The following is a 26,422-nucleotide window of genomic DNA, read 5'->3' on the forward strand; positions in this document are numbered from 1 at the left end:
ACAAAATTATTGGCTTAATACTTGCAACAGAATTGGAGACCAAGACTTGCTGAAAAATATTCAGTTGGTATCTTTGATAGCTTCTGTGTCCTAATAATGGCTCAGTTTCACAAGAGAACATAAGAAATTAAATTAGATATCCTGTTCTTCTTCTACAAGTATTAATAAGTTTTCAAAATACAAGCAAGAAGGGGCAAGTGCTGCATCCAACAGTCATGGGATCCAAAAAACTGCTACTGGATTTTGGCTACTGCCATTGCAGGCAAACAAATACTTTTTGTTGCCTTTCTTTAATCTTAAGATTAGTTATTAAATCAAATACATTTCAAGCTCAAGACCATTCATCTTCTTAAGGGTTACCTGTAATCCTACACAACAGGGCAACTGTAGTTTCCAAACACTTATTAAAATATCACTTAGTGAGCTATTCCACAGAAGAGGCATCAAATGGGACTGATTGCTTTCTATATATTAGTCAGAAGACTCATTAGATTTCATGGCTGTAACCCAAAATTTTGATATCAAGATGAGTTTAAAATTCAGACAGTTCCTTTGCCAGTGGAAAGATACCAAACCAACACCCGTTTGGCTACGCTATATACAATTCTGTGGTTCAGCAAAGCATTTTCAGTTTTCCAAACCTTCTTCTTAAAAGAAACTTTTCACATCACCTTCAGCATCCAAAACAGATCCAGGAAATACATTCTCTTTGGAGGTTTCTATAATTTTTGAATCAAGAACAGAAGAATCAGCCAAGAGACTCCTCCCGGTTTCCGACATCAGCGTACTGTTGTCAGCCATGATTATGTCCCGTTTCTTTCTTCAACAGCTACAAGACAGAGGCCCTAGTTTAAGTTACAGTTGCAAAGGCTCAATAATAAGAGTCCTATGACTAAGGCTGTCAGAAATAACTTCAGACTCATTAAAATCCCACTCAAATTGATGGAACGGTTCTGAAAGAGTCGCACAACTGGTGGAAATACTGACAACAAAACTATTACAGAAAAGTTTTTGAGCAGACTGCTTACCACAGGCATCATTCCTTTGCACAGAAAGCTGCAGAGAGGTTACTTAAACTCTGAGCAGCAGGAAAGCACTAAGTTTAGAGTTCATTTAAAAAAAAAAAGAGGTCGTTACAAAATACTGACAAACAAAATGCACTTGTGTGCTTCAGTAATGAACTATCATGAGCTAGAGTTAAGACCAGGATTAGCATTATTAATGTAAAACATTAGCAAAAGAATATGGGTACACAAAGCATCTTAATAAAATTTGATGCTTTTGGGTGAACAGGCTAGAAGGCTGAATTTTCAGGCTAAAATTACTTTGGTTACATGAAAATGAGCACCCAGGGAGTGGAACTGGCAGTGCTTACACAAATGAAAATCAGGTTTCTCAAAACGAATCAAAGTCTCTACGAAGCTAACAAGCATATAGAGATCTATCCATATGATCTTGTCTATTGCCCCACATCGACTATAATACAGAAGTATCCACCCGTAAATGAAGAGGCTTTCTTCTTCTCACGGATAGAATACATCTGTGCCCTCCTTGCTTATCAAGAAAGTTTGTTGCATACTGGAAGAGCAGAATCCTTAATCCTTTCATATTTGGCACAGGTAGCTAACTACCTGAACCTTGTACCAGCAAATATGTTCTAAGCCACCTGCCCAAGATGCAGGGCATTTTCTTCTGTGCATGAAGCATGCATTTCCTGTGATTCATCAGTCACGTTAAATATTTACACCATGATATCAAAAACTACCTACAATGACCACTGTATCTGAACTGCTTTAGTCTATAAATCCCCTGTATCACTTTAACTGAAGAAGTTCTCCTCATGACTGTAGATGCCCATTTAAAACAGCAGCTACCAGAATAACACATTAAAGCACTGTCTGAAACGTTGTGAGGTAGTAAAACTCGAGGAGAACAGCACATACTGTTTTGCAAGTTGTGCAGTGCCCATCCAGTTACGGAGAAAAATAAAGCCAGAAGACAAAAAATTAAGTATGTTCTGGCATGACAGCAAAATAGGAAAAAAAAATATATCTTTTCAGTTATTTGCAAAGTTAGACCCCAAACAAGTGTCTAGTAAGAGAAAAAAAAATTACTTTAAAATCCTACAGATTAAAAAAATAGAAAAAATATCAGAGAAAATCACTGATATGATTCCTGTCATACGGCCGATATTACACCTAGTAACACGTCTATGAGCATGCACTTTCAGAGAACTCTGTAGTTTATTACAAAGCCCATACTTGGGGCTAGGCATCAACCTTCATTATGGCTTCCCCAGTTTATTTATTTGTGGAATTTTGCTTCAGATTTATTTTTAAATCCTGTCATAGTATTCATAGGTTAACCAACGCCATAATTACGCTAACCAGAGGTTAACCAGTACCACAACGACCCCAGCCGCCAGGATTATTGATGCTGACATACTGACAGCGCCCAGCCCAGGCAGAGCCCACGGACTGAGGATCTCCCCCTCACACGACAGGGGCAGCAGGCCGCACCCCACCACCGCCAGCTTCCCGCAGGCCCAGAAGCGCTCCCAGGACCCCCCAGCAGCTCCGCAGAACCCAAAGCTCCGCAGAACACCTCCCCTAGAGCCGGGGGCGGCTCCGCAACGCTTCCAAGTGCCCGTACCCGTCCCCAGCAGCCCCCAGAGGTCGCCAGCCCCCCTCAGCCGTGCCCCGTGCCCCCCCCGGCCGTTCCGGGCCCCCCGGCCGCCCCTCACCGCCAGGCCAGGCCAGCAGCGGCCGCCGCCGCAGATTCAAAAAGCGAGCCGCCGCACTAAGCGCGTCGCCCATTGGCTGCCCGTCCCCGCGGCCGCCTGTAAGCCGCCTCCTCATTCGGCTTCGCTCCCAGATGTCCCGCCCTCCCCCTACCGTCTCCTTCTGGAAAGGGGTTCGGGGCACGCCCTCTCGGATTGGCTGATCTGCCTGCCGCTCTCCACCAGGCGGCCTCCTATTGGCGGTGGGAGAGGAACGGGCCTCGCGGCCGTACCCGAGAGCAGGTTGCTGAGCGGGCGGGGGTCAGGCTGCGCTGATTGGCTGCTGCCGCCGTTCGAACGCTTCCAACGGCTGGGGCCGCCCTGAGACTGGCAGAGGAGGGCGGGCGGCGCCTGAGGGTGGAGGGGGTTGGCGCTCCGCCGTTCTCCCTGCCCTGCCTCGTCCCGTTGTCCGCCTCGCCACCTCTGGGCGACCTTGGAGGGGCGATAAATAACTGTCCATCATTAAAGTGTTAATGTTGTTAATAAATAATTGTCCATCAATAAAATGTTAATAACTGAGTCGCATCTGCCTTACTGAAGGTGCCGGTGTGCAAACATCCTGCTGAGTTTCGTTATAATCAATTTCTGGCAAACGAGGGGAAGAGAGCTGAGGTGAAAGTGAGTGGCTGAGGTGAAAGCCAGCCAGCTGACTCGGTGGCACCAGCTAAAAATGATGACACCAAGTGGTTTACCCTCCTTTTTTTCTCTAATTTTCTCTCCTACTAAAGCTTTCTGATCTGGAAAGGCATTCATCTGTACGCGCCCAGCATCTCTGAAATCTGAGTTAACATAGTGCCTCAGACTCAACGTAAAAAGAATGAGAAATATAAAAAGTAATTTTGCACGTTTTCCTATTATATGCTAAATTCTTATATGCCAAATTGAGTTCTTTGATCTTATTCTATTTTTTATATTACAGATTTTTATTAGTTCAGGTATTTTAATGAGTGATCCAGCAGCCATTAGTGTCAGTAAAAGTCTATTGACTTTTTTTGATTTGGAAGAAAGTAGAAAAGGAAAACGCAGATGAAGACGGTAGCAGGTGTTTATGTGAAGAAAGATACATGTGGTGAGGTACATATAAATTAGGATTATTTTCTTGAGGAAAATGTATCAGAATAGCAGGCTGGAAGTCAAGGCGGTCATTTCAATTTTGACACCTCAGTCAGCCAAATATTAGTCATACAATAACTAAGCTTCATATAGAGCAATGGCATCAGTGACTTACAGACAGAATAAAACGTGACCTTCACCTGAGGTCCTTCTGTGACCTTGAAGGCTCATCACCATTCAACAGTTCCCGGCCAACCCTCACTGCCTTTTTCCCATTCTCTCCTTTTGCTGCATCCTTGCAAAGTACTTCTCAACCAGGTCTTCAGGTTCCCTTCACTTCCTGAGCCATGGGCCAGGTTTCTCCTAGGTTTGAAACAAGTTCTGCTGTATTGGACTCATAATTTCTGTGGTATAGGTTCTGGAGAATTGTACATTCATTGCCACTTGACCTCTAGAAACTCAAAGGAGCTATATAAAATGCACCTGCAAAGACAGGAAAAGCATATTTATCAAGGTTTAGGATTAGTGGGTGGTAGATATGTCACTTCTTTGTCAAACTTTTAAATATAATAAAAATGAAGTATAAACTTTCATAGATAAATAGCGGTATACAATGCATAGAGTGGCTGACCCATTTTTTGAATAGGTTTATAAAACTAGAATTAAAATCCTACAAAGCAACTGGGGTATTCTGATTAAACATCTTAAACTATCCTTCCTTTTTCCTGGGACTGAGAGAACATGGAAGAATTTTAGGTAGCAATTACTTAAGAAAAGTTGTTAATTGCTTTTATAAAGAACATTTTTTCTCACCAAAATTTAGATCAGACCTGATGACAGAAAATAATTAGTGTTCTTTATATATCTCCCATTTAAAAATCTAAGTGTTTTTCTTATAAAAGGCTCTGAAATACAAACACCTTTTATTTCTGTTGCGTACAATGTAGCATGCAGTTGAAACTTGCTGTTCCTTCCAGTTATCTAAGCACCAATAACCCTGAGTATAACAGTTAATGGTTTCGTCTTGCACTAACACCCACAGGGAGAAAATTCCAGGGGACTCAGTCATTCACTGAGTCCTATCACATAATCTTCATGGGATCTAATACCATGCAGAAAAAACAATGAGGCTACATAGGAAAATCTGACGTAACCCCAAGAGGCCCGAAGGGAACGTCGGTGCCCTGTGTTGTCTCTGCCAGTTGTCTGTGTAGCAACGGCCTCCGAGTTTCTTGGCTTCGGGGTGTGAATTTATGTAAAAACCTGCCTGTCCCATAGATAAGTTGCAAGTGTTTGTTTTGGGGTTTAACTTTATCTGATTTGATGTTGTTGTTTTTAAAGAAGTAAAGTGTTTATTTTTTTCAACCAACTGCGATGAACTCCTGGAAGGAATGGATTCCTCGAGAGCTCTTTATTCCATTTAGCAAGAGCAGTAGCTTTCAGAACGTGGGACAGGAGGGAGATCAAGCACAAGATGTATGTGGGGGTCAGTGGGAGCATGAGAAACCAGAGAAAAAAAATCCAGCCAGCCTTTTTATCTCTTTTTGTAGAGATAAGTAGGTGAGAGGAGTGGGACTAGGCCGGGGTTTGCGAACAGTGGTGTCTGTTGAAAAAGACAGGTACAAATTATTCCACTCAAGGATCCTGGATGTGGAGTTTGGGGGCAGATGCTTTGGAAAGCAAGGGAATGGGAGTGTGCAAGGCAAGGGAGGCAGGGGAGGAGGACACAAGATAAAGGGAAAGCATGAGCACAAAATAATACAGACAAGAATGGCTCACAGCTTGAGACCTCAGGAATCTCACCTTATGCTGCTTTGTTGACAAAGCTTGCTTTCCTAACAGCCCTTTCACATCCACAGCCTGCTTAAAGCTGGCTCTGAAAATTATAGGAACTCGGTTTGCTCTTAGAGGAAAAGGTTAAAGATGCTTGAGACTCTTATTTTCTCACAAAGTCCAGAAACTGTCTTCTCCTGCCTTTAGTATCTGGGAGGTTCTACTTTTGTTCTGGGATAGCCGGCTTAGAAGCTGGCCTTTTACTTCTTTGGAAGATATTTTCCTTTTATTACCTCTCCAAATGCCAAATTTTAAAGGCAGCTTGTCCTTTCTAGGACTCTAAATTTCTGAATTTCCAGGAATTTAAATTTCTATGTGGCTTTTTAGTATTACAAATTAATTTTGACAGCAGTGTTACTGTTAAAATTAACGTTCATTCTTTTTACCAGATCCATAACACATGTGATTTTAGTTATTTAAATAAATATTTTAATTTACTGGAGATGGCTCTGTGAGGAAGTATTGAGAAGTCATTTAGTTTGTGTCTGGACCGAGTTCTGTGGTATTTGTTTCCTGCGTGTTGCAAAGAGAGGGTTTTTATCTGAGGGGAAAGCGCTCGCTTATGGGGGTGACAAAGCCCAGATTAGAAACTGTCCTTGTGTTGGGTACAAACGTGAGGTAAGTACCAATGGTTCTGTGCGTTAAACCAAAGCTTGCAATTGACCTAGGGAAAGAAAATCCCAGTCCAAAACAAAATACGGAACAAACGCTACGTTAAAAATCTGCCCTCCGGAGCTCCGTGGTGACTCACTAAACGGCCAGCAGCACGGTCCCTTCAGCCTAACACCCCTGCGGCGGCGGCAGGGGGGCGGCCCCGGCCCGCGGAGCCGCTCGGAGCGGCCTCCCCCTACGGGCGGGCCCCGGGCGGGGCGGCGGCGGCTGCGCGGGCGCGGAGCAAAGGCCGGCGGCAGCCCGCGGGGCGGGCACGCAGGGACCGGGCCGAGCCGGGCCGAACGGGGCCGAGCCCGGCCGGGGTTGGGCACGGGAGCGCCGGGGGAGGCCGGCCGGCTCCGCGGCCATGCGGGCCGCGTGGGTGCTGCTGCCGGCGCTGGCCGCCCTGTCCGCCTACTACATCTACCTGCCGCTTCCCGGCACCGTGTCGGACGCGTGGAAGCTGATGCTGCTGGACGCCACCTTCCGCGCCGTGCAGCAGACGGTGAGGCGGCCCCGGGGATGCCGCGGGGATGGGCCCCGGGGGCGGCGGGGGGCAGGCGGCCAGCCGCGGGGCTGGCCCCGGTGGTCGTGTGTGCCCCTCGGGCACGGCTGGGGCTGGCACCCCGCCTGCTGGGGGGCTTTTGGGGGGCTCATGGGGCGTGCTGCGGGCTGGCTGCCGTCCTGCGGGCAAAAAGGAATTGTACATAAATGGCTTTTACTTCCATACGTTAGCTAGTGCATTAAGGGAAAGAAGATGCGGGGGATTCCCGTCAGATCTTGAAGGACATGCGTGACAGTTTTGTCACTTCGTGGTCGCTCCCTCGCTCTGCCGGTGTTTGCATGCTGACCTGACGCAGATCAGCGATCGCAAACTTCCTCAGCTGTGAGCTTGATCCCCTGCTAGGGTGGTCGTGACGTGAGTCGCTCGTGGTCAGGCCTGATGTAAGGTACCGCGTGTGCTAAAGTATTTTAATTTTTTTATCCCTAGCGGCAGTTTAAGTCGTGCATAAAATGTCCAAAAACTTCTCCGTTGGGTGGATGGGAGTATCGTCAGCTTCAGAAAGGCATTAAATGAATTAATGGGCGGAGGGCCCATAAATAGATGCCGAAAGGTGGGGATGTACCTCCTGCGTTCCTAATACAATAACTGCGGAAGCGAGAGGACGGTGTCCAGACTTGTGTTCTCTCCCTAGACAGCTTCTCTGGTCGCTGCTTTTGCAGGCGGGTAGTGCTCGATGGACCTCTCAGCTGAGCTACTGGGACAGGTTCTTGTCAGAACATACCCCTGAATCAAAGCACGCTTCTGGGATGAAAGAATAAAACTTCTTGCTTGTATACCTTCCCTTCAAGACATGATACTCATGTGCCGTGGAAACTACATAGGCATGTCCTGCAATAGCCTAAGGTTTCTGTTTAAAAAGCTGTGGTTTGCCCTTCATTTGCTCTGTGCTGGTATCTAAAAAATGTAACCATTAAACCAGAAGCTCAAGGGGATTCTTTGAAGGTGTAACCAGAAGGGCAGTGATGGCCACAGTGTGCTGCCCGTGGAGCACGTCATAGCCTGTCTGCCAGGAACACCTGAACCAAGTCCATAACCTCTAGCTGAAGGAGAACTATCTTTAGGAGATCATATGACGGACTATATATATGTATATTGCTGTTGGCTTATGTACACGTTCTGCTTGTTTGTGGTATGTGGGGCGTAGTGAGATGGATTCTGGTGTCTCTAGGTTGGTGGCTGGAGGGCATGGCACCCCCTCTGGGATATCCCAGAGGCTGTCATCCCAAGAGGAGCTGCTGGAATAGAGCTGGGCCTGGTGGCAGACGGTGCTGAGGTGTCCACGGCTGTCCCCACCTCTGGTAGGAGGAAGCGGTAACTTCTTAGACAACCACTTACGTCTCTGGCCTTAGAAAGGTGAGCTCAGGTAGCAAGGAAAAATCACTAAACAAGTAACAGTCCCTGCCATATGGAGTTCACAAGGAGGAACGAGTGGATTTTGCACAGAGGCATAAAGCAGCAGTGAGGCGTTAGTGGTGCCCTGAACCACACAACGAGTAAACCTTGGGGCGTTTCTTTCCAGAGAGAAAGAGAGGGTGCTTTCTAAGCGCTTAGAAGTCTTTCCAATGCTGAGAGATGGCATGAAGTTAGGAATAAGTGACTGCCGTTAAGAATGAGCTGTGTGAGCTGAGGCTAGGATTGTAAAAGTTAAGCTTGAGTACTTACTCTGTCAGACAGCTTTAGTGTGTGTATATAAAATAAAGCGTGTCCTGCTGTAGAGCTGAGCTTCCCTTTTCTTTGTCTACCGGAGGTTGCAAGACCAAATGCTTTAACATTGCTGCAAATGTGATTGTTGAACTTTCACCTACTTCAGAATGTATTTTCAGCTTGCTATTTATTACTTTCCTTTGTAGGTTTGATAGCAGACAGAAGTACATTACTAAGTGGCTTTTATTTTAAAATAATCTCTGCAGTGTACTGTAATCCTTTCTTCCAAGAGCATGAAGCAAACTTCACGTGCTTCAAATACAATTGTTTCCTTATTCTGAAATAGATTGGTGCCGACTGACAATTGAGCATGACAGCTTCTTGTTAGGGATAACAATGTGTTTGTTTTCTCACTTTAATAATCACTGCCACCAAAACATACTAAGGCTGGCACTGCTTTTCAGTATATTAAACACAAAACCTTATCATTATGTAGAGTTTTGTCCCAGTCAGCTATTACTTTTTTTTTACAGGCTTGGGACTGACTCAGTGCCCTGAATCAGAGCAAAACACTTCCATGAGTGTTTATGTATTATCACATGGCTAAAAACATGTAATGCTTACACGGCAGTTTCTGTAAGTAGGTTTCAAAATGTACTTCAAAAGGGGACCAGTACGCTAATCTTACTTCAGGGGAGATGGGAGGAGACGGAGTGCCTTATTTGAGGTTGCTGAAAATTCCAGTGGCATAGTACACGTTCTATACTGTGTAGTCATGCACCTGCACTAAGAAATGGTTCTGCAAAATAAAAGAAAATAGAGTGCAACCTGAAACCTTTACATGGGATAAGCTGCCTAAAATGCAGTTGGAACAATATGTTCTGCACACGGTAAAATAGGGAAATAAGCCTGTTTTTGGTTTGTTTGTTTGTTTTTGCTAGTCTTTTGCTATCTACAGATATTGTAGTTGGCATTTTAGACTCAAATGTTACAGCAGTGTGTTTTGCCAAGTGATGCCCAAACTGAGGATAGTGTCGTTCAGGAGCAGATACAACTTTTAAAGGTAGGAAGCTGAGTCTTAAAAAGTTCAGTCGCCCGGTGTCAGCATCGTTACTCGGTGAGTCACGAGTGAGATTTGGCGTAGTCCTCAGCAGTGTTGTCTGTAAAAATGCAAACAGCTACAGCAACTCCCAGTTCCTGATTGCAGCTGAGGCCAGGAAGGTCTGTGCAGAACCTGGCCTCTCACCAGCTGCAAAGACAGTGAAGGAAGCAGCTTGGCTTCGGTGGCACGCTGCCTTTGTGTGCCATCTGAATGCAGCCTGTTGCGGTAATTTCAAGGCTGAAGGTCAGATATGCACGAGGCTGGATGGTTCACGTGGTCCTTAGGACAGTGTCAGCTAATGGAGTCACGAGGCCAGACGACCCTAATGTGCGGAGTGCTATTGGAGCTCAATAGAAATTGGCAACACAAATAAACATTATTTTTTGTACTAGAGAGTACATAACTAGTACAAAGTGCAAGGAAGGAGGGGTAAGCATGATTGCAGTGAGCATTTGGGATTCTTCCTGAAGTTACCAGGTGAAGAACCAACAGAAGAATCCTAATAGTTTAGGGACCGATTGCTGATGAAAGGTAAGGTAATGGTGCCTCTCTCGAGAACAGGTCTTTGTTCATTCCGTCTGCTTTTTATCACAACCCGAACTCCCTTCTGCACTTCTTGACAGTTTTCTTCAGCACCAAGTTAAATATCTCAGTATCTGGACCCTTGCCAAAGAATTTACCTAGAGGAAGGCGTTAATCTTAAACAGCTTAGTTGTTAGGGATCTGTGGGTTGTCCCTACCTCAACCCTGGCTATGGGGACATCCTGCTGAAAGAGGAGGCTGTAGCCGGAGAGGCTGCTTTGCCTGATTCGTTGGAGAGTTGGGATGCATTATTATATTATAAATCGCACCACCACCAAAGCAGCCGTGGATCAGAGAGGCAACAACCCCAAAATGAAAACCTGCAATCAGAACTGGGCAATAGGTTGCCAGCAGGCATGCTGCAATCTGCCCACAGTAGTTACTTGCTGAATTGGCTCGAGTAGCAGCAAAATATTCTCGTCTGCCCTGCTAGTCCTCTCCCAGGGTCCTCCTGCCCATGCAGCTCTGTGCTGCTCCATAGCAGCCGAGCTCACCGGGTGTGTGTCAGCCCACCCGTCAGTCCCATGAAGTTCTCAGGCCACATTTCCCTGATACCTGAAGTGTTTATTCAGGCTGATGCATAAAGACATGGTCATGATATGGGAAGACTTGTGGCTTTGACCCAGACTAAGCAATGTCCCATGCCTGTGGCTGGCACAGGAACTCTTTTTTTCTTTTTTTTTTTTTTTAACTTCGTAGCTTCCTCTTCTTTCTCTTCCTTTTCACTGTCTCTTATTACAGCACTGTCTGTTTTCCCTTTTTACCAGAGAAATCACTGTTCCTCTTCTCTCTTCTGTATGCACTTGACCACACACATGTAATTCCCTGCATACAAGTGCTAGATTTGATAGCCTGCAACAGTCCTGCATTCTATCACGAGAAAGGTGGTAAAGTCATGAATACTAGCAAAGATCAAACCAGTTGTTGCTTACATGAGATGACTGAATGCATTTCTTTATAACTGTTTTGAGCTAATCCACCTGTGGGCTGCTGCCAGAAGGGTGAGTGTCCTTTTCCCCCATTCCCTTTTTCCTTCCTTGGGTTATCAGTAAGGTGACGATGACCTGGCTGAGGCTTGCTGTTTGTTTTTTTCTGGGTTTGTAGTCAGCTGGTGCAGTAAGCTGATACTCCAAGGCTTCGCATTTGTTAGTGCCAACACAGAAAGGTGCCGGGGAAGCACAGTCAACAGGACAGGCAGCTCTGACCTTCTGGTGGCAACACAGTCCTGGATAAGACTTTGCCAACCACCAAATACATCCTCTGTTGCCAGTGGCTCTATTGCAGAATGACGAGATTTGTCTAAAAATACATAAATATCTTATATATATATATGTGTGTGTGTGTGTGTGTGTGTGTATATAAATATATATATATATATAAATATAAAATATATTTATTATAAATTTTATAAAATAAATAAAATAATAAATAATAAATAAATAAAAATAAAAAATAATAAATAAAATTATAAATGTATATAAATATAAATAAATATATATATATATATAAAAAATAAGGGTTTTGTTTGTAGGACCTTTGGATAAGACTAGCTCTCTGCCAGCAAAAAGCACAATCCTGATGTGTTGTAAATAACAACCAAATTGACTGATCAGATATACTTCCAAAGAATCTGCTTGATAAGTGCTTGGCAAAAAAAACCTGTCAACAAAAAAAATCAGTGCTGTTCCTTTTGTGCCCTGGTGGACGAGGTATCTCTTCCAGACTGTTTTTTGGTTCTCGGAAAGGGTGTTCTATTGTAGGAAAAAAAGCATCTGATAAACCTGCAGAGGGCCACGGTGCTCTGCAGCTTAAAAACCAGGGCAAAACACTTGTCAGTAAACAGCAGTGACTCGCCTTGGAAATAAACCACTTCCGATTCCAGGGAACATGTGGTAATCTTGTCTACAAAGAACATCAACTTAAGTAGGAGAAAGCTAAAATGGGATGCCTGTTCCAGCAAAAAATCTACAAAAAAATCGGGCTGAAAAAATCTGCAGAAGTGCTGTTTTGCCTGGCAGTGTTTCTGCAACTGTTTCCCAGTGGTTACCTGCCCTGGGAACCTCCACAGGGTGCACAGAGGATCAGATCTGTTGGGTAAATCAATGGCAGTTCAATAAGTAGCATGTCAAATCATTAATAGGTGTATTACTCTTCACCATTCAAGCTCGAATGGTGTTTTCCTGTGGGGAATTTTTTAAATAACAGTGGGAGAAAAGCATAATCAGAAACTCAAAGATACAGACAGTCTCAGGAATTCCATGTTTCTGCCCACTGAACACTACTTTGTTGTTTGTTCGTTTGTTTTTTCCCAGAGAAAAACCTTGCTGTTGGAAGAAACGATGATCCATCCATAAAGCAGCTAACATTTCAAAATTTGGATTCTCACCAAACTATCTCAGCAGGGTAACCTTACCGCAAGCTAAGCAGGAAGAGAGTCTTTTCTTTAAATTCTTGTTTTGGAAGTGGATTCCTCTCCCCACTCACATACCAGTCCGTTGTACTTGGCAGTCATAGAGTCTTTTGGGAAAAATTTCAAAGTCTGTCTGTTTCCAAACAAATCTGCAGTTGAAGTGGGGTTATGCAGGGTCTTTCTGACCCAAATGAAAGCTAGGATTTTATTTTTTTTTATTATTATTTTTTACATTGAAACTAACTATTGCAGATTGAAAACATAAGAACGGGGACTGTAGACCCAAGGGAACAGATCCTCTTCGGCTTGGATACTGCTGAATGCCGGAAGCCTCTCAGTTGATAGGGAGTGCTTCAAAATTAGTTTTTGCCTCTGGAGGCAGTGGTGTGCCTCCATTAGCTGTCCCTTTTACTCAAGAAGAGACTTAGCACTGAAACTGACTGTGGGAAATGGTAGTCCAGAAGTACAGTGAAGAAAAAGCAAGAAAATGAAATGGCTCTCCCTGTAAATGCATCATATAAGCCAGAAAGAGACTGTAAAACTCTTACTTGCAAAATCATGTCTGTCACAAGGAACCTAACTTGGCTTCCGCTTGGTTTTTGTATAGGTTAAGCTAAAGCAACAACCCGTTCTCTGCAATGGGAACGTGGTTAGGCTGGTACCTGGGTGACTGATCTCTCCCTGGTGTTGGACTTCTCTAATTCATACTAGCAGCTTTGCACTGTACTGGTGTTAATAGCAGAACTAATAGTAAAATGGCTGTGTGTAAACAAGCCTCTTGACTCCTAACAATACACTTTTTTTTTTAAGCATCTGTTATCTGTCCATAAAATAAAAGGTCACAGCTGACGGTTTTCCTTATGGTTGTGGTCCCACAGGTGTACATCAGGTATATGCATTCATTGTACCTCCCAATTCCATTGCCTTGACACAGAGAGCTTTACAAAAGGCATAGCTGATTAGCCAATTTCTATGCTTCATCTGTAGAGTAGGGAATAACTTTGCAAAAGGGGAAAGACCCCTGCTACTTACTGTTTTTAGGGGCCAGTCTTTGCATCGGAGTCGCAGAAGTCCTGTGGCTCGCCCTTTGCTGCCCCTCTTGCACCACCTAGGGGATGGGAACAAGTACATACAGTAAATGATGCACGAGTCATACATGGGGAGCAAATCACAGGGGTTTAGGCTGGAGTGCCTTAGGTCCCAGTACTGTTTGCTGAGAGAAACAGTTTTACTAAGGGCAAAGTTGGTTTTTATTAAAAATAAATAAATGAAATCCTGGATAGCCAAAAGAGAAAATCTGTCCTTCTATCACAAGCGTACAGAAAGATGAGATCATTCCCTACTTTCTTTGTGTTTTACGTACCCACACAAGAGAAGTCATACACGTTAGTTTCCGAGGAAGAAATCACAAACCTGCCCCGCGTCTTGGGTATTTCAGATGCTTTCCAATTCATCAGGCAAATACAGGACAAGCCAGTAAATAAGCACTGTATTTGTTTGAGATCATTTGTGTTTTCAAATGCCTTTGCAATCACTGAGAGCTTTCTTAATTTGGAAGCTTTCTTTATTTGGAAATGGAAAGACTTAAGTCTTGCAGTGGAACAAGAGAAATATTTTATTTTGTACCTTACTACCACAAAAATATTGACTGTGTGGTATTGCCATCTACTGGCACTGGTCTGAGGAGCTTCATAAGTCCAACAGTGGAATCTGCTGGTCAAGTTTGTCTCTTTTGGGGGTGTCTTTCAAAGGCAAGAATCTTAGTTCTCGTTCACACTTGTCTTGATCTGCATAGTGCTCATGGTTTGATTTATTATGACAATGGAGAATCTTTTATGGACAGGGTTTTCTTTTAATACAGCTTTAAGAGCATTACGGGTCTTTGATAATCATTCATTTTCTGATGAATATTCTAAGAACCTATATATGTTTTTCATGGAGGAACTGCCTTTTGAAGACAGTTGCATTAAACATCAGGGTATCGTAACGTGATATGCTCTGAAGTAACAGAAATCTCCTTTCTTTTTTTTTCTAGTGTCACCTGATTCACTATTTGAGACTCAGCCATCACCTGATAGTTCTGAACTATTTGATTTGTACGTTTGACAAGCTGAAGTCTGTCTCTTCTGAACACATTAACATAACGGATGCTGTTTTCGACGGTGTGGAAGTCAGAGTGTTTGAACCTCCTGGAAAACAAGATGAAACGCTCAAGCGCAGTGTTGTTTACATCCACGGGGGCGGCTGGGCCTTGGCAAGTGCAAGTATGTGTCTGCTAAATGGGATTTTCCTCTGGTTTCCTCCCAGAAGGAATAACCAAAAGCTGTTTTTCCTGCCAGGGATGACAATTTTGCAAAGACTTAACTCAGTTAGGTAGTAACTGTCTCTACCCTGGTCGATCAGATGCAAGGAAGGAGGATTTAAATATATTTTTATATACACCATTGACACACTGCAAAAATGTATATTTTATCTGGATACAGGCTGTAAAAGAACCAAAAGGTTAATTTTGTTTCCTCATGAGAGGACAAAACGTACAGTATACAAAACAAATTACACAGAGTGGGCTGAACAAAACTGCATGCAAGAGCATTGCTAATGTTTGGCTCCTGGTAGGATGTACCTGGGAATGCATGCTGCTGCTTACAGAAAATGGGCAGTGTGACAAAGGAGATGGGGAGACTTGGGTTCCAGTCCCACTCCCTTGGGGAACCGCTGTGATCACTAGCAGAAACTATCTTGAAAGTTCGTTATTTACATTAACTTGGAAGCCACAAACATGATTAGAGAAAGGAAGGTGTAGTTATAAAAGTGAAGCACTGACCCTTCCACATCTTGCAGCAGGAGAAAAGCCTTGGGAAGAGAAGGGATGTGGTTCTCATGGCTGCCCTGTGGCCAAGAGCAAGAACTGATAGGAGTCTGTCTTTTTCCTGCTCAATTGCTCCCATGAGGACACGAAGGCTCTACAGCCCTGGTGCGTTCTGAAGCATCTAGAGCCTCATTTATAGAAAAAAAAATCAATGGTGTTTTCTGAAATGTTCTAAAACATGCAAAAGATTGCATCAAGTGCATTTGGACTATGTATGCAAGTCACTTAGACCATGACTTAAGTGAGATTTAGAGTCCTAAATACATTTTAAAGTCTGGTTTTCACATGCCTTTGGAAATCCCAGTCTCTTTGTCCTATAGCAGCTAAACATTTTGCTCCTCTTCTTACAGAGGAATGGGGCTTTGAGATGGGTTTTCTTAGGCCTACCTAGGGGATGTTTATTAGTCCTGTCTACATCATTTGTGCTCTTAACGGTTTGCATAAGATTTGTTGTGTCAAAAGTTTGTATTAAATTACTGTGCTTTGTTTGGATACTATAACTCAGCTATGTCAGGTGCTATCCTTAAGTCTAAGTTGCCGAAGTTAATGGCACAAGTGTCACAGCCAAATACTAAATTCTAAGACTAGATACTTTAGAAAACGCTTAGTGTCCTAGTATATTTTATAGTACCAGGAATCAACAACTACATAATTGGAAAGGAATAAAATTAAAGAAAATCAGTCCACTGATAAATAGGATAGCTGTGATTAATCCTCCCTTAAATGAGTAGTTCATTGACATTAATAGGGCAGCTCATTTGAATCAAAGCAATAGATGGTATAATAACATGAAGAAAAAGCAGTGACTCATACAGTAATAACTGTTTCTGGATGCTAATGCCCGCAAGCCACCGGGTACCTTGAATTTTGCCCAGTTGTGAGAATTGTGATAGGTGGATGAAATGACGTGCTCCAAGTCACCAAGAAACAGATGAGAAAGAAAGCATTAGGCTGCAGATCTTTTCAAGGCATGAATTATGTTCCTTCTGCTAGAATGTGCATTTGGAACTTCATCTGTTGCAAGCTGATCTCATTTACTTTGCTTCTATTTGTATGATATCTTCATTTTCTGGGAAGGCTTACGTACGGCTTTGTGAAATACTGCCATAAATGGACTTTCATGTCCCTAACGCTGTCCTTTCATTCCAGGAACAAGCCTTTATAACAACCTCTGCAGAATCATGGCTGAATCTCTCAATGCTGTGGTTGTTTCAGTTGAGTGAGTAATCTAAAATCGATAAAATAACTTTAAGGTTTTTAAAAATACGTAATGTAGTTCTTCTAGCTTTTCCCTTGTTACTGACTTTTGTATAAGACTTTACCTTGGACAATAATTCCCTTTACCAGGCTGATATTTTTATCCTTTTAGAATGACAACAAATTAGAATGGAATCAAAAGTTCATTTGAATTTCTAATTATTTTAGGAGCCATTTCAGAAGCAGAAATGTGGGAAAAGAGTAGCATTTTAATCAGTTGGACAGAAACTAAACTGCAAGTTTTAGTGTATTTTGCAAATATACCTGTGTGTAAGGAGTGCATCTAAAACCTGAGATCACTCAAATGACTTACATTATAATTCTGTTGCTCTTTTTTTTGACAAGCAGTTTAGGCATGTTATATACCTGAAGGAAGGCTGAACTGCATCTCTCTGACCCCACACAGTGCAAGAGTGAATTATTCCATCCTTAATGGAAAGTATATAATACATTAAAAACAAAAACACCAAGTCGGTCTATAAAACACGTTTTCTAAGTCCCACTGAGCAAGGGTCTGCAACATAAAAATTAGCAAATCATTTACCACTGCTCATTAACCAAAATACGCAGAGAAGTCTGGCAGTTCCTGCTGTTCCCTCAATTGCCCACTGTTCCCATGTAAGTACTGTACTCCACTCAAGAGCAGGAGGCTGCCAGGGTGCTAGACAACAGAGAAGCAGGGTTGCCTTTTTTTTTTTTTTTTTTACTAGCTGAACAATTCCAAGGTAAACAAACCTCTCAACTAGCTAACTGCATTACGTAGATGACTCCAACTTGATTGGTACTTTGCCCATCCTTCTTGTCAATTTCAATATTTTCTTTTGCAAAACCAATCACTTAATTTAACTACTCAAGTTTCTGACTTGCAGTCGATTATGTACCAAGCTCTGTGATCTAATTACGATTTAATTATATGGAGTTGGTGCTACTGATTCAATATTCATTCTAGTGTACGTTAAGGGGTTGCTTTTTTACTTCTTTGTTTATTAGTAGAAAAACTGTTTCAAAAAAAAGCATACAAATAACAATCACAGTTTTGAAAAGTTCTTTGATATTCCTTTTCTGGTGGCTGTTTCTCAGTTATTGTTTGTCTCTTCTCCTTAGCCATTATATCTTTCAATCAAGACATTTATCCTCCATTAGCAAAGTTTAATTTGATTTTTTTCATTGGTTTAATTGCACATCTCGCTTTCATGATCTATACACAATGTTACTCAGTTCTGCAAGGCGTTCCCAAAGGCCCCTCTCATGTTCCTTTGTAGTTGATGCAATATATAGATTGCTTTCTGAAAGCAGGACAGATCTGAAGTTGGAAACAATTCATGTAAATTAAGCTTAAAATTTATTTTACATGTAGAATTTTTTTAGCTTAGATTCCAAAGAAGATGTTTTGAACCAGAAAACAGGATTTTGTTTGGCAGAAGTTAAGGCAAAATAAAATGCTTTTGACAGTGTCAAGCCTTTTTCTTCACTTTGGGCTAAGACACCTATGCAAAGATTTAGGCTTGTCAAGCTGACAATAAAAACATTCTCTCAAAATATTATTGATCAATAAGAACATGTGAAATCTGTTAAGAATACGAAAAGCTACAAGTGGAAAGACGTTCTTTGCACCATGAGGCCTGGTAACAACTCTTACATTACAAACGATTGAGTAAATTATGAACTGACTTCTCCTGCACTGTTATTTAGAAACTGAGAAAATGTAGTAAATAGAATTCAGCTGCTGTCTGTTTGTAGGCAGACTGTTTAATCTGTGTGTGCTTCAGTCTGTGAAAAGTCTGTGAAAAGTCTGCTTCTCTCCTTGATAAAGGAGATGAATTATTCAACCTGTTGCATTACCCCAAATTGGTATTACTTCACTTCCTGGCTATTGTTCGCTTCCTGGTACAAAGCTAAGAGATACAGCAACATTCATCCTCTCCTGGGCATAGAAAAAATTTGGGAAACAGAACTGCTGAGATGCTTGTCTCAGCTGAATCTGTTGGGCGTATATTACTTACTCTGTCATAGCAGTTAAGGTGCGGAGTTGTGATCAAAAACAGGCCAACAGTAATGACTCCCTCACCAAGGGTTGTTCTAATATTCATTCATTTTTATAACATGATGAAATGCTCTGTTGGGAAATCCCAAGAAAGTGCCGCATGACATTATAGCATCTTGGTGTTATTCATATCTAATAGGTTCTTGTAAATCTTTCAGAATTAGAGCGTTAATTAAAAGATTAAGTACTACACACCTCATTTTTTCCCATAGTATTTATCTTAATGAAATAATTATTTGCCATTCAGATAGCATCTATTAATCATGAGAGAGAAGTACATTAAAGGTAATAATTGTCTCTTACCTCTTTTCTTCTTTTGTAGATACAGGCTGGTACCAGAGGTGTGCTTCCCTGAGCAATTCCATGATGCTCTTCGTGCTACAAAGCATTTTTTGCAGCCTGATGTCTTAGCTGAGTATTCAGTTGACCCAAATCGAATCGCAATTTCTGGTGATAGTGCAGGAGGAAATTTGGCTGCTGCTGTGTGTCAGCAGGTAACATCCAGTGTCTGTTATGTTTTATGCTATAACAATCCCTAATTTAGTGGTGCATATAGGTTGACAGGTTCTTTATGCTGCATCATCATGAAATGATGTGCCAGTGTTAGAGACGGAGTGGTAGCTCTCTATTGAAAGAAAGCATCTTACCACACTACAGAAGAAAAATGAGTCAATTGCATATTGTACGTAGCTTGCAATGTCTTACTACAGTTATGAGGTGTTATAGGACTAAGTTTAAGAGCAAGTACCTAAATGATTTTTTTTAAACTCTTTTGCTGAGGAATTCTTTATTTACCTAAGTAGGTAACTAGCTACGTGCATGATTTATCAATTTAGCTTCTTATTTTCAGATGCTTGTCATAGAAAATAGATTGTTATTTCTTTCAAATACTAATGAAGGACAAAAAATATAATACGTGAAGCTTAACTCTTCTTTAAATTGTGAAATGCTCCAGGAAGACAATTAAGGAAATTTCTTTTGTGTATCTAGTTTAAACATAATCTGAATTTAATCTACTAAAGATTTTAAAGGCAGCCTGGGGCAAGTAATAGTATTATTCATGGTTGAGTAAAATATTATTATTAGCTTTTTTATATTGCCAATAACCATTGGTGATGATAAAGAACATACCCTGCCCAGGCAACTAATTATCATGACAACCTTGCAATATTGAATTAGGGGGAAAATTAATAAAGCACAATTGCACTAAAAGTCTTCATCTTGAGGACTGATAAACATGATAGAGCCATGTTTTGGAAACAGCATTCATAACTCATTTCCATGATGCACAGTTAAATCAATGATGTAGGACTGTTTCAGGGAGAGGTTAAATGCACTAATATTCTTCAGCCTGAAAGAGACAGACAAGATGAGATATACGGATCTTTGTATCTTGAGTAGAAGGTGAAGCAAAACAAGTGTTTACTGATTCTTTCACTAAAAGAATCAGGGGGTATCAAATGCCAACCTTGTAGGCTCAAATCAAATGCAGATGTTAGGTTCAAGTCCACCACAAAGGTGTTCTGCACACAGTGAGCCTTTGCTAGAGAAAACTGGATGCCAACAGTTTGCAAAAGCTCAAAGAAAAAGCTACAATTGTGGAAGCTGTGGAAGCATGAAAAGCTATTAAAACCTTGGATAGCTACATTGACTCAAGAAGTCCGTCTGCGAATAGTTCAAATGGTGTGTTAGAGAATACCATTTTACACTTTCCTTATACACTTCAGTAAATGTCTGCTACTGATTTTCTGTTGGTAATGGTACTAAAACTGTCCTGCATGACCATCATTAAAAGAAAATAATAAGATAAGGCTGTATTTCAGGCAAAAGAGGAACATTCTTCACCAGAGGCGTTGCATAAGAACAGAGTTTGGCCTAGAAGTTTTCAAATGGTTGTTTGAGTGAAGTTCAGGGTTGATATTGTAATGCTTATTTTCTTTCGTAATCTTTATTTTATTCTATGTTCTTCCTGCAGCTTAGCAAAGATGAGCATTTGACCATCAGACCAAAACTGCAGGCCTTAATTTATCCAGTCCTTCAGGCATTTGACTTCAATACCCCTTCATATCAGCAGAATATGAATATGCCTGTTCTTCCCCGTTACGTCATGATCAACTATTGGATAGACTACTTCAATGGTAATCATGACTTGGCTCACTCACTGCTGATTAACAACCACACTGCTCTTGATGTTGGTCAAGCACTCTCTTACAGAGGACGTCTGAACTGGACATCTCTACTGCCTTCATCATTCAAAAAGAACTACAAGCCTGTAGTACAAACCACAGGCAAGGCTGAAATAATCCAGGAGATACCAGCGCTCCTTGATGTACGAGCAGTCCCGCTGCTTGCAGAAAACGAAACTTTGCAGCTGCAGCCAAAGACTTACATCCTGACTTGTGAGAATGACGTCCTGAGAGATGATGGGGTGATGTATGCCAAGCGGTTAGAGAATGCCGGCGTGGAAGTCACACTCGATCACTTCGATGACTGCTTTCATGGCTGTATGATATTCACAATCTGGCCTACTGATTTCTCTGCGGGAATTCAGACTAGAAACAGCTATATAAAATGGCTGGATGAAAACCTCTGAGGAGAGAGTCTCTAGAAGATACAGGGTGCTCAGCTCTGGTGTCTGTTCTTGCAAAAGATCAAAGAATGAAAAAGTGCACTTTTCCAAATTCTGACTTCATCCATTCAGCTGCATCTGGGGGGGGGGCTGCAGACTAGCTGTAGCATTTACTAGCTCAATTGACCTTGCCCAGCAAAGTATTTTGTGAAATATTTCTTCAGATTTCAGGATTTTTTTTCTTTTCAGATAACTTGTCTAACGTAAACAAATGTTGAGCAAGGAGATCAGCATTCCTGTTGCATTCTTAACTGGCTCATTCTTAACCGGCTGAAACTTTCAAGCTTTGAAACTTCCAAGCTTTGAACCTTAATTAGGCACAAGGGCCACAACTGTAAAATGATGCCAGATAAAGCCGAATGCTTATGTCTCTGTTTGAATATATAAAAGGGAGAAGTAATTTTCAACAGTGTTGAGTACTTGCTGGTGGGAAAGAAAGTGTGAGCGCTCTCACCTTTGACAGTGGAACCATGCATTTGGATGTCAGGCATGGATTTAGATGGTGACTTCTAGGCAAATAGACAAATGGCTCTTAAATTAAAAAAAAAATAGTTAAGATGATGCTTGGCTAAGAGACTTGTCTAACATAACTCAGCTTTGGAATTTGGTCTTTATGGTCTTCTAGTTATTTATAAATGCACAGAGCAAAACATTTTCAAATTAAAAAAAATAATCATAGCATTCATACAAACATGGAGGATAAAATGTGTACTGCAGAATCTGGGTTCATTATGGGAGCTTCAGAGATGACTACATGGCTAAAGAGTATGACTGTCAGCATTTAAAGCCTCAGTTTATAACTTCTGTACAGAAAAATACTGAGCATACTAAAAATAATCTGCTGTGTGGTTTGCACTAAAGTTTGTAATTAATAGTAGAAGTTTTTGTTCATTGACTTTCTTTTGTGCTTATGGCATTTGTTGTATTTCATCCTTCCTTGAAGGAGGGAATCGGACAAATAGAAGTGGGCTCTAGTCTATACTGGAGATTTACATTGGAGCTTTGCTGCTATAGCTTGTTTGTCTTGTAGACTGTACCTAAAATGCCAGGTAACGTGATCTAGCTATTGTGCAGCACATCTGTCCAGTTTGAGCTGCTCTTTAAAATTCAGAGAGACAGGACAGTGAAGTGAAACCACTTGCAACAGTGTAAATGTACTTTTTTTCCAGGATGTTTACTGATTGCAGAGGTGGAGGCTGCACCAAAATGTCATGCCCAGCCTCTCTAGGCAAAGAGAGGGTGGCTGTCCCATGACTAAACCAGGAGATTAAATTCATCGTCAACTTTACTGCAGACTTCCTGTAGGACCCAAGGAGATCAACGTAATCTCCTTGTGCCTCACTTTCTTCTTTCTGCAAACAGGGAGTAGTCAAAGACGGGGAGTAGTCGTTTCCTACCTCACAAAGGAGTTGTGAAACTGAATTCACAGATGTTAGCGAAGGACATGGATATGTTACTGACTGGCATGCACTGAACAGATCCCTTGGCTTCTGACTTTCCATCAGTCTTTAACAGCTGGCTCAGAGCAGTCTACCCCATGGCCAGCAGTGCTGCTAGACTCTGTCCCCCCCTGTGAAGGTAACTGATTTATCTCCTGGCTTGTGTGAAAGTACAGCAAGGTAAGGGTTCTCAGATGTAGGAAATCATGACAAAGACAATTTCATGAGATCATTTCTGAAAAGTTAATTTTAAAAAAAGTAAATCAGGCTACCTTCTGTAACTTAAGGTATATACAGAACAGCTCACTTTCACTGATATATAAATTAAATAAGAGTACGACTTTGCTGAATCATTTTCCTAAAAACACCAGCTTGTTAATATGGCTGTATGTATTAATGAGACAAGGCCTCAATGTAGACTCAGTCACGCAGGCCAAAACTAATTTCTGAGCATGAGTTCACACGGAGGTCACAAGCCAAAGCTTTTTCAACAGTGGCCCAGATTCTTTTTCTATTTAGATTGTTACAAAGACTTGGTGGAATTAGAGCAGCCAAGTGTCAATTCAAATCAGGATAAACTTTGGCCAATATATACAATTAACACTGCAGAAGAATTTAAACATTCTTACAGATTTAAACCTCTTCTTCCCTTCCCCATAAACACAAGTCCAGTAGATACAATTTACACCTACAACAGGTATCAACTAAAGTTATGTCTATTCAAAAAGACAAATTACTGATCTTGAAAAGGGGCCTGTACTCCTATCCAATCCACTGTATGCAAACAGCTCCAATTACTTGGCTCTAGACCATGGCTGAGTCAAAATATATCTTTTACACTGAGCTGTAACAATAGGCTTATTCCTGACTTTCCCCCTTACAATAAGGCTATGTCAGAAAAGGTATAATTTTATTTCAGCCTGCAGTCATTAAAAGGTAGTCGTTGGAGTACTGGGGAAAAAATGGTTACTATTCCTATCAGTTCTATAATAACTAAGTTACCTATGAGCTGTCTGCAGTGCTTTAGATCAGCATTTGTTTATAGCTAATTTATAAATATCTGCTATGAAGCTATGATATAATCACTACCATTTTTTTCACTGAAATGAAATGGAGAGCTGGAATATATATTCCTGGAGTTGGCTGTGTATTTCCTTCATGCACTGAAGCACATTAAAGTCTTGGCACAAGAAGTGGTAGTAAGTATATAACTGGATTGAATGTGTTCACTAAGTCATCACCAGCTGGATGTGACATCCAAGATGGTAGCACAACTTGGATGAGATGTTACAGTATTAATTAGTTCCATCAAAATACCATGATTACTTTATCATGCAGATGTATGGTTAACTACAAAATAGCTGCAAAGATACGTGGCATTTCCCGTTACATACAAAAAGAGGTCTGAGTTACAGCTATAAAAAGACCTTTTGGTGTGTAGCCACACAAGATCCTTGATTGAAATTAAGTGTAAACCTTGAAGTAAGCATTAGTCACATTCTCATCTTTCCTCTTACTTTACTTTGTTCTCCTGTGCAGGCGATCACTGTGCCTGAAGCTAGAAGTTCAGCACTGCTTCCAGCTGAACTGCTGCAAGCTCACCCCAACAGAGCACTAGCTCAGCTCAGCAGGGCCAGCAGGCCTTACAGAGATCTGGTGCCTGCAAGCAAGAGATTAAGATTAATGCATGTTACAAAAGCTTTATTCTTTTTTTTTTTTTTTTTTTTTTTTTAATACTCTTCATCTGACAAGTGTTTGCTTGGGTGTACGTAGCACCTTCATTCCTTAGTTATTTCACAAAGCAGTTCAGAGCACCTTACATGTTTAGGATCAGATTCAAAAATACTCCTAACCATACTTTACCTATGTAGAGTGAAAAGTTGGTCTTCTAAAAGAAGATGCTCAATAAATTGGTCTACTTCCTTTTTCATTAAATTCATTAAATGAGTATGGCTAACTACTTTTAGAAGATAGCTATTTTGTTTTTTTCCCCTCCCCTTCCTACAATTACAATTCAACTGTCCATTGCAAGAATATCAAAGCATTCAAACGTAAGCTTTAAAGAAAAAGCCTGCATAACAGAAGCTACACTCATTTGAATCCTATTTCATTGGAAATATATTAGCAGGTCCCCAGTAGTTTTGACTGATACTGACAGGAATAAATAAAGTTTTTGTCTGTCTAGCTTAGAACATCTTAAAGAATGGGAGTTGAGCATTTCTGAAAACCCAGACCGAATTAAAGATATTTCATAAAAATCACGAGCAACTAGAATTTCCTGACCTTCATCTAAGTAATTGCAAAATTGCATCCAAGCCAAAGCAGAAAGGCCATTGTGGATTTTAAGTCCTACAAACTAAAAAGAAATTATTTATCTTTAAAACATTGTTTTGTACTGTTTGGGCCTCTCTATTTTTTGATCAGGTGCATCAGTTTTTAATCGCTTAATACATTTTGAGAAACTTTTTCAATTAAAACTATTAGAAGTAGATTAACCTGACTTAAGCCTTTTAAGCTGCTATGACCTGTAATAATGTTTGTTTTGTTTTGTTTTGTTTTTTAAAGAAACTGGTTTAATGTTCTCTTATTTATGATGTTCAAGAATACAAAGTACAACATATGTGATGTGAATGCATTTAGTAACTTAAGTGTGACTTTTTTGTTTTTTGTTTTTTTTTTGCTTCTTTCCCATTACAGGGGAAAGATCTTGTAAGATCTAAGTAGCAAGTGTGGTTCAAATGTGCTATCAAATTGAAGAACAAATAAAGTGGAAATATGTCTGACTTTTTTTTCCCAGATGTGCAACGCTTCTAATTTGAGTTTTCAATTAGTAGAAATCAGTGAAACAAAATGGGAGATCTCCGAGCTCCTGTAAAAAAAATGCTGAATCAAAGACAGGGTGGTTGTTTTCAAAGCAGGAAACCTTGCTGGTGTATCCATGGTCTGTGAATGTGACCTTCTCTGACTTGATTGCTCCCAAATGATTAATGCTGACCACATTTGCTTATGCTGAAAAAAGGACAATGCCTGCACAAGTGCTGTTCCTCTCTCTTTCAAGATAGACAGCTGAGCTCATGTTCTTCATTCTGTAAACAGAATTTTACATGCTCATATATTATTTACGTTTGAAATCAATTTTGTCCTAGTTCCATTTTCATTCCTATTTGCTTTCCGTATACATTTTTTCTTTCTGAATTCTTACCTATTTTCTTCCCCTGCTCTCTCATTTATTAATGGTCACAGCAGCCTTACTTTTAAATTATCGTAATGTGCAGGTTTGTCATTTTGTCCAGCAGGGTACTGTGACTTTCACAGAACATAACACTTTTGTCCTGCTGAAAAAAAAAAGTACTGGGGGGAAAAAATAAGAATACTTCAAGAGACTTAGAAGCTTTTATTTAAACCAGCAGGAGGTGGTCTAAAGACACAAATGTGTATCAATGCTGCATTTACAAGGCCAGTCCACACAATCCAATGCAGTTAATCTGCCATGGAAATCAGCCCCTTGGCATCCCACTGACCATGCCCTTCACTCGGATCCTTCCTGTCTGCTCGCTGCTCCTTG

The 26,422-nt window shown here is 41.2% G+C and overlaps 2 protein-coding genes across 3 annotated transcripts in view; one reads left to right on the top strand and one right to left on the bottom strand.

Moving 5' to 3' along the window:
• ECT2 (epithelial cell transforming 2) overlaps positions 1-2,879 on the bottom strand; it is a 28,432-nt gene extending 25,553 nt beyond the window's left edge. The window contains exons 1-2 of one of the 2 annotated variants that reach the window (XM_040567148.1): positions 2,744-2,879; positions 672-829 (exon numbers count right to left, since the gene is read on the bottom strand). In XM_040567148.1, the coding sequence (XP_040423082.1) occupies positions 672-801 (130 nt within the window). In that variant the 5' untranslated portion in view covers positions 802-829; positions 2,744-2,879. The remainder of the gene's footprint in view (positions 1-671; positions 830-2,743) is intronic. The other variant, XM_040567146.1, reaches the window with a different exon arrangement.
• A 3,689-nt stretch (positions 2,880-6,568) lies between these two features.
• On the top strand, positions 6,569-25,637 carry NCEH1 (neutral cholesterol ester hydrolase 1). The gene is made up of 5 exons (XM_040566953.1): positions 6,569-6,821; positions 14,655-14,883; positions 16,638-16,707; positions 19,112-19,283; positions 20,765-25,637. Exons 1-5 carry the CDS (start codon positions 6,684-6,686, stop codon positions 21,380-21,382), a joined length of 1,227 nt encoding a protein of 408 aa, XP_040422887.1. The 5' UTR covers positions 6,569-6,683; the 3' UTR covers positions 21,383-25,637.
• Positions 25,638-26,422: the final 785 nt, after the last annotated feature.

This window comes from Cygnus olor, chromosome 9 (genome assembly GCF_009769625.2).
Source record: "Cygnus olor isolate bCygOlo1 chromosome 9, bCygOlo1.pri.v2, whole genome shotgun sequence".
NCBI lineage: Eukaryota > Metazoa > Chordata > Aves > Anseriformes > Anatidae > Cygnus > Cygnus olor.

What these genes read in the sequence shown, in the direction of transcription:
- NCEH1 (XM_040566953.1), top strand. Translation starts at nt 6,684, where the DNA reads ATGCGGGCCGCGTGGGTGCTGCTGCCGGCGCTGGCCGCCCTGTCCGCC. An exon ending in TCCGCGCCGTGCAGCAGACG is followed by an intron (nt 6,822 to 14,654) that starts GTGAGGCGGCCC and finishes TTTTTTTTCTAG; the next exon opens with TGTCACCTGATTCACTATTT. An exon ending in CTGCTGCTGTGTGTCAGCAG is followed by an intron (nt 19,284 to 20,764) that starts GTAACATCCAGT and finishes TTCTTCCTGCAG; the next exon opens with CTTAGCAAAGATGAGCATTT.